Below are 8,850 nucleotides of genomic sequence, written 5' to 3' on the forward strand. Positions count from 1 at the left end.
TTCTGGAAATCTTATGCAATTCAATTTGGAGCTTAGTTTAAGGATAAAAGATTTTATCTGTTTTAAGATGTATTCATAATTTTTAAATATGGAGAATATTTAGGAAACTAATTATTGGAGACCTATTTTTATGGAGAATCTTGTGCAGATTTATAGCAGTCTCCTTGTTGCGCTTTGAAGTCCAAATCCAGTCCAGAAGTGCGTTATATATGGAAGACGACAAACCTAGTTTAGAGTAGAACTTACGGTAGAATTGATTAGGGTTTGTGTGTTAATTGTGAGCCTATCTAATATCATTCTTGATAGAAGAGAATGATTTTTTCATTGTGTTGTAAGTTCTGTCATTCATTCATAAGTTGTTAAGTATTGAATGTTTGTATGTCACTTAGGTATCGTTGATGCATTTATCTAAGTGTGTGTTGCTTGGTTCTCAAGCTATTATTCTTGATCGAAGCTTTTAAGCAAGATCAAGTATTATTCTTGATTAAGAGGTTCTTAATCTAGAATCGTTTGTAATTGAAGATTGATGTAAAGGGTCGTCAATATCAGTAAATGAGATTTTTACTGTGAGACATCACTGCGGTGATTGGAAGTGAGGGGGGTTTCTCATATCTAGGAGGTTTCTAGGTAGAAGTTGCATTGGGTAGGGATTAAGTGAGAAGTTGTAAACCGGAGGTTGTTAAGCTTCGAATTGATATTAGTAATAATGGATTTCCTTCCTAGCTTGGTAGTCCCTAGAGTAGGTGTTGTCGTGCACCGAACTAGGTTAACAATCTTGTGTGTTCAGTTACTTTCCAATATTGTTTTAAATAATACTTATCCTGTCATTGTGTGTTATTCAGAGATCAATGTTTCAACATCTCTTAGGACATCTGAGATGTGTATACCAGAATTTCAATTAGAATCAGAGCAGACATCCTGTTTTGTATCTGGGTGAGATTCAGGGAAGATACTTTCTGGTTCAATGGAAAGGGAAGGAAGATTTAATGATCAAATCCATCACTACTACAAAACACGAAAACAACAACGCCAAAGTCACCACGGTTCACCCTAAAACCGTGGTGACACTTCTAAACACATGCGCTAACAATTGTTTTTTATTTTTTTATTAAAAATTTTAAGGTTATAATTACGGTTAATTACCTAACCGTAGTGATATAACCCAACTTTTCCGAGTTTGATCCTTAGGTTCCTCAAATAGTTAATCCATTTTACGTTAATGTGCGCCTATTCAATTTTATTTATATTTAATTAAAAAATAATAGGTATATCACTACGGCTCCTTTATAAAGCCATTGTTACACATTGACGCTTCTTTATATATGTTAAACACTAAGTATCCATTTTTCCACTAAAAAAATAAATAAACCCTAGCACCAACAACGTCGACATCATCTGAAAGAAGACAAGAACACCCATACTCATTATTGTTGTTCAGTTTCGTTTCAAATGTCGCATTTGAATACAAACTCATCCAAATGTTTTGCTATGTCTTCTTCCACTGTAAAATCTAGATCTGAAAATTTATGTGGTTGTGATAGTCGTATGATTTTGTACCAATGCAAGAAGGGACATAATAAAGGAAGGCTTTTTTGGAGATGTTCATTTTGGAGGAGTGATGAAACATGTAATTTGTTCATATGGGGTGAAGACATGAGAGAAAATTTGGGAAATGAAGATGAGAGTGATATGAAGTCAGAGTTGGAAGTTGTGGGCTATTTGAAGGCTATGTAAGAAAATTCAGAAAAGAAGAACAAAAATTTGAAGAACAAACTGAAGTCAGGGAGATTTTGTAGAAATTTGAAGTTGTTGTGTTTTCTTATCTCCTTTATGTTTAATATTTAATTTGTTATGAAATATAATAGTTGAAGTAGGGCTTGAAATTTGAAAAATTTACACTGATTCCTATCTGCTTTATGTTTAATATTTACTTTGTTATGAAATTTAATAATTGAAGATGCAGTGAACTTGACAGGAATGCAACTAAAAGACGATTTCTTACGAGTAAGTTCGTCGCAAACTGTTGAATTTTCAATTACAATTATCTGTTTGTTAGTTTATATAATTTGTAGTTTAAGATGATAGTTTAAGTTGATAATTTAAGTTGATAACCTTAAGACAGTTAAACATAAAGATTAAAACTTCATAACATAAACTTTCATTACTTAATCAAAAACCATAATCATATCTAAACCCTCTTGCTGAAATAAAACTAGACCAATCATAGTCGGCCTCATCATCATCTTCAAAATCGAAAAAATTAATTATTTGCCTCAACCTTCTTCTTCTTCTTCTTCTTCTTCTTCTTCTTCTTCTCCTCACCTTGAGAACTCTCATTAGTCTAAACACAACACCCTCTTCAGCAATATCTTGAATATGATGTTGGTTTTGCACTACAACACCATCTGCAGCAACATCTTGAGGCTCAGGCTGGTTTTGCATGACAACATCCTCTATAACAACATTTGGATTCTCAACATTGTTGGTAGCTTGAGCAGGATACCACATGTTGATTCCTTTGAATGAAGTTGTTTTTGTGTTTTGGTTCTTCCGCTTTTATATTGTCCCTTCTGGTTCTTCATCTTCTTCTCTTGGAAGTTTAAAAACCAAAGATGCTCGTTATTGTTTCTTTAATTCTATACGCTTTCTATTCTCTTTGGAAGTTGGAAAGATTGCATACATCGACCTGTTCAAATTTATTGTGTACTTATAATACAAGTTTTGACAACAATTCAAAAATGGTGTAGTGTTGATTCTAGTATGATACGATTGACATTTATTCACATATAATATCACAACGGTTATTAGGAATAATCGTTGTTAAAGAGCGTGCACTTTCCTGTTTACTACGACGTTCATTGGACCGTGATTGAAAGTGTCGCATATACTACCACACGCTACATAACAACGCCTAGTCCTGCATGATTATATATCTTTCCCAACCATTGTTAAATGTCTTTTCAGTAGTAGTGCATGAAGAGCAAGGAATACATGATAGTGTATGATAGAGGAAAGTGTGTGGAGTTTTGTTGTTGCAAGTAAGAGAGAATATTCTCTATGTTGTAGCATATAGTGTCTGCAGAGACACTTGTCTCAGACAAGATGTCAGGACATGTCTGTGAAAAGTTTGGAGAATTTATTTTTCACTACAACATATTCGTATGTTCCTATGTGCAGCACGATTTGTCACACTCCGTTGTACCTGGAAAAAAGATGAAAGAAAAGTTACAAATATGGATTTCCTTTCTGATAGTCACACCAATATTGAAAGACTTTGGCACAGGCCCAACTCACAGGGTTCAATTGCGAGGGATCAACCATAAAATGGTTCAGAAATTCTATTTCAAAACTATTGAGGGGCAAGCGGAGACCTATTATAGAAAAAGTGGATTCGTAAATCCTTCTATCTTCTATCTTCCTCAAGGATTAATATGCCATAGCCAAAAGAAGGACCCACCTAAAGGAAAACCCTTTCTAGACTACCTTAACGAGCAAAGTTAAAAATGGTTGCTAAAATTGCGGGATCTACCCAAGAGATAAATGTATCCTTTTTTTAACTCATGGTGGACACCATTTCCATCAATTTAGAAAATAATATGTTGTAGAAATACAAATGGTGAAAAGAACAAAGGTAACGCCCCCGAGAAACTATATAACTGGTTTCACAAAGTCTTACGAAAAGAAAGATGATAGGCATTATCAACGATCCAGATTGTTTAAAAAAAATACTCAAGTACTTTAGTTTTCAAATGTCATTATGATAGAGCATAGCGATTTCCCATTAACAATGATGTCACTTCTTAACTTTCCGCTCAAGTTGGGCTATAGTTGGCAGAAAAAGGCAAACGCAACAAAGGCCCACCCTACAGAGCAGAGAGGTAAGGGCTTGGGAGTAATTGTTGTGGATCACTTAGAAGGCCCAATAGCCTTGACCTAGAGAATAAATCGAGTCCACCACGTCACTCGCGGAGCAGGCATGTTATCCTGGGTTAGAGTGCATGTGATTCGAATTCCGGATTCATCCAACGGTTCTCTGCATCTCATGCCTAAAGATCAACAAGTTGTTATAACAGCTCTACTCTTTAAGGAAGAAACTCATTGTTTTCCATGTACAATTCAAATTCAAACTTCATTTACTTATCTTACTCTCATATTGACTTGAATCTTGAAGTGATAACCTTGCAAATCAGTATCTTTTCCACCACAACAAAAACTCAATTTCACTGGTCAATTATGTTCCTCTCGCGGAACAAATACCAAATTTGGCATTTATTTATTAAACTAGAAATCAAATTCACAATTTCAATGAAATAATAAATTTTAGACATCCCACAGCCAACATACATTTAATTTGAGTTTGAAAAAATTGAAACAATATCGTAAAGTTTGGGGGTTAGTTTGTCAAAAAAATAGTGATGGTCCACGGTGCACCACGTCAAGTTGGCCAACATAAACAGTTTCGCTGATTGGCATATCCGTCCAAATAAACACAAACAGGGGGAAGAAAGAAAGGGCCTCACGAAGCAGCGTTTTCTGCAGCAACCCTTCGCCATGGCTTTTCTATCTCGAACATCCTCACGATTCTCCCACCTAGCGTCGCCGCAACGTGCACTTTCTCTCCACACAACCCTACCTTCTCTATCCACAACCTCACCTACACCCTATGCTCCACCGCCTCCCCCATCGGCTTCCTCTCCAGCCGGTCTTTCCAAGACGGGGGAGTACGTGATCTCGAAGGTCGATGATCTCTTGAATTGGGCTCGTCGCGGTTCCCTTTGGCCTATGACGTTTGGCCTTGCTTGTTGCGCTGTTGAAATGATGCATACCGGTGCTGCTCGTTACGATCTGGATCGATTTGGGATCATTTTCAGACCTAGCCCTCGTCAATCTGATTGTATGATTGTTGCTGGTACTCTTACTAACAAGATGGCACCCGCTCTTCGCAAGTAGGTTTCTTCCCCTTTTTCTAGGGTTTTTATGTTCTGTTTGTTCAAATACTCTTGATTTAGGTCTTGTTTGGATATACAACGTAATTAAACGCTTTTTAATCATATAAATGTTTATGTATAGGTTTTTGCTAGCCAAAAATGAAATAAAGTTAAAGTGTTTTGATATTAGCTACAAGTTATTTCATAAGCTATCCTCTGTAGAGCTTATGGAAATAAGCTGAAAACAGCTTTTGAAAGCTGGTTACATAAGCTCTCTGAAACAATTTTAATAGTGTTTAGGCCAGTAGATATCTCAAATAGGATTTAATTGCATCAAATTATACTTTGTTTCGTTTGTTTTGATTGACAATTATCTTATCATAGGTTACTTCAGAATATTCTGCCTGTAGGGAACTAGTAGAAGAAATCTCCTGAAATTTATCTTTCTGCTGCTTATGATTTTGTCATAGTATCATTAAATAGTAATATTTTCAAATACCGATGATAAGCACCAAACAGGAAAAATGAAGCGACACACTGTAGTTTGCAGACACTCTTTTAATGGTCTCTTTCTTATCTTTCCAATCCTCATTCAGACTTTGATTATCCCCTCATCTTCCTTTCATCTCTTATTCTATTTTACAATTAGAAGTAGGTTTCTTTACAAACCAAGTGTGCAGGTCCTTGCAATTGTTATGCGCTCCCCTATTAGAAGTAATTTCTTTTCTCGTTGCTCCTCTACGAACTTCTAGTCCCCTGCTGTAGTTTCCTTTTTACTTAATAATACGCATCTAAATCATGTGGGTTGGCTTCTAATTCCCTTCAGCAGTTTCCTTTCTTCCTTATAATACACACCCAAGTCCATATGAGTTGGCTAGCAGATAGTCTTCTCTATGTGCTCGAATGTGGTTGTAGAAATCATTTCAATTAAATTTGAACGTCCCTGCATGTTGGAAGAGGTTTATATGTAGTGATCATCTTATATTACATTAAATATAGTGTTGTCAAATAATGGCTATAGCAGTGCCTAGATAGTAAATTCCAGTCTATAGCTGCGTGGAGTGGCTGTTGGTTGCCACGGTGAAGCTCAGTACATCGTGTAAGTCAGATGCTGCCACTACAGGCACTTTCACAAAGATCAAATCATGCCGGGCGTCGAAATGACACCTGTATGGTGTCTACTGCAATGAATTTGAAGGAAAAAATCCACACCGCACTTAAAAATTAAAATGTTTGAGGGGGTGTTCTTGACATTTTTGTATGCTAAACCATCCTACCCTCTTCTCTTTTCTCCTTCTCTGTGAAGCTCTACAATTACTTTATACTTCCTTCTGTCTTTGCCGCGACCCCTCCCACTTCCTTCCTATTTCTTTGTGACACCATTGAGTGTCCTCCTCCTGAACGCTGCAGTGAGATCCGCATCGCAATGAACTGTTTCTTTTTGTATTCTTTCTCTTTCTCTGCTTCTCTCATTTATTACCCCTTCTGTCCTGCTTTGTCTCCTTACTTCTCATCTTCTGCTTCTCTAACTTTTTACCTATTCTTTTGAACTTTTGATTTCCTCCTCAAACCCCTCTCTTCTGATTTTGTTTCCCTGTTTTGATATTTTTCTACATTAATTTTATGTTTCCCTCTTTTTTTTTTTCCTTGACTTTTGTTGGTCTTTAAATGTATGTTTTTTTTAATTATGTGACTTTTATTATAACGAGTCTTGGATTATTTGTTTAATTTCATATCAGATGTGTTTTTAATATTTTTCATGTAATTTCATCCCCCCTCTACACACAACCTTGTTTTTGGGGTCAACTGTTTTGCGCTGCTCTCCAAGATTGACTACCTAGAGAGGTGCAATAGAGCTAAAGCATAGTGGAAATGGAACAATTTGCTATTGTTTTGCAATACACTGATTAGTACAGCGTGTTATTATATAGTTATGGTGTAATAGTGGTATTGAAATTTAAACATAATGCTATTTTTAACAATGTGTGTTTGTGACTTTGACAACTTTTGTTACAGAGAATATAATGCATGCCACTATTTAATTTTAGTATGATTCTACTATATAAAACTATAGTTTGCTCATCTTTATCTATGAATATATCATTATCCAGATTGCTGTTCCACTTATAGGACTCTGCAAATTTTTTATGTTTCTGAATTTGTTTTGGTGTCTCACTTACCTGAGATTTGGGAATGAATCCTCTTCCTTGAGCATATATTAAAAAAAAAAAAGGATACATATTCTTTATTTTGGCAATGTTATACGAAATTTTAATTTGAGAGGATTCTTTTCCAAATTACTCTTGGCAATTTTGAAGAACATCTACCATAATTGTGACGTCTTTTGTAATACGTCGTCATCTTGGTGTTGGGAATTTTGCACTTAGATTACCATATACAGTACTGAAGTCAATCATCTCGGTGTTGGGAATTTTGCACTTTAGATTACCATATACAGTACTGAAGTCGATAATCTTGGTGTTGGGAATTTTGCACTTCAGATTACCATATACAGTACTGAAGTCAATGCTGACAAATTCTTGCAGGGTTTATGATCAAATGCCGGAGCCTAGATGGGTTATCTCCATGGGAAGTTGTGCTAATGGAGGAGGATACTACCACTACTCTTACTCTGTTGTTCGTGGATGTGACAGGATAGTTCCCGTTGATATTTATGTTCCAGGCTGCCCTCCAACTGCCGAGGCTTTACTGTATGGACTCCTCCAACTCCAGAAGAAGATCAATAGGCGCAAGGACTTCCTCCATTGGTGGTCACAGTGAGATCGATTAAGTTTATCTATTGGCACCAAGCCATTTATAATAAGCAATTCATGGTTGTTTTACTTTTGCTATGAATCACCCTTTGTTTGGTGGATATTCTGTTGATATGTGATGTGACATTATTTCTATATGTTCTATGTGGAGATCTTTGGGGGCTTACGGTCTCGGAGAAGTTGAATGTTTCTTATATACTAGTGCTTCTTATGTACTTCAGGGTTGTTTAACAACTCATGTTTGCCTCATAACTCATAAGTTACAATGTTTATTTTTTTACCAGTTTCATTCTTGCTTACTCTTGATTTTTTTTAGACAAAATTTGCTTACTCCTACTTAAGGATGTCACATTGAATATTTTGGAATGGAACTGATGGTTTCTTTCATTTATCCCCCTACTTTCACCCTTGGCTTTCCCCAAATAACGATACAGTTTACATAGAATAAACGAATAATCATATCCTTGCACAGTGTGTGGTTTATTATAGACTATGACTTTATGCAATTATTATTTGGATAAAACTTGGATGTTCTATAGAAATTGTTGGGAGATGTTTTTCTATCAAAATAGGATACTGCAGAGACGGGGTATGTTGTGGTATTTTATGTTTGAATGCTGTTATTAAAATATAATTGTCACAGATGTCATGATTAAATTAGAAAACAACATCAAGAGTTTGTATGTAATGGATCGTTGAATCTCAAGATAAAATCTCCCTCGTTGGATCACGAATGACAATCAATTTAAGCGTGAAAAAGAAGGGTCGCACAAGTTATTGCTAAACCATTTACTATTTTTTTCAAATTTCCGAAAATGTATGTTTTTTACGAACTTTATTGAATTATTATTTAACATCATTCTCTTAGTTAGAGATCAAATCTGGTTATATTTTGTTTAATCCATCTTTCTTTTCCTATTAAGCAGGAGAGTCGAACAATACTATAAAAGGGAAATGCTAACGAGTGTTTCAGAGACACTATTTTAAAACCTTAAAATATCAAGTTTTTCTTGAAAATATGTGTATTTAATGCCTTGAAAATTGAAACTGTTAATTTTTTTATAGAATATTTTCGTTATTTGAAATGCTTAAAGAGCGTCTTTAGGACACTCATTAGCAAGACTCATGGTTCTTATAGAAGACATACA

The 8,850-nt window shown here is 35.4% G+C and overlaps 1 protein-coding gene across 1 annotated transcript; it reads left to right on the forward strand.

The window, feature by feature from the left end:
* The first annotated feature begins 4,464 nt into the window (after positions 1–4,464).
* LOC131660778 (NADH dehydrogenase [ubiquinone] iron-sulfur protein 7, mitochondrial) lies at positions 4,465–7,991 on the forward strand. Its single transcript, XM_058930095.1, has 2 exons — positions 4,465–4,946; positions 7,475–7,991. The coding sequence occupies exons 1-2, from the start codon at positions 4,552–4,554 to the stop codon at positions 7,707–7,709; spliced, it is 630 nt and encodes a 209-aa protein (XP_058786078.1). The 5' UTR covers positions 4,465–4,551; the 3' UTR covers positions 7,710–7,991.
* The last annotated feature ends 859 nt before the right edge of the window (positions 7,992–8,850 follow it).

The sequence above is a fragment of the Vicia villosa genome, linkage group LG3 (assembly GCF_029867415.1).
Source record: "Vicia villosa cultivar HV-30 ecotype Madison, WI linkage group LG3, Vvil1.0, whole genome shotgun sequence".
Taxonomy (NCBI): Eukaryota; Viridiplantae; Streptophyta; class Magnoliopsida; order Fabales; family Fabaceae; genus Vicia; species Vicia villosa.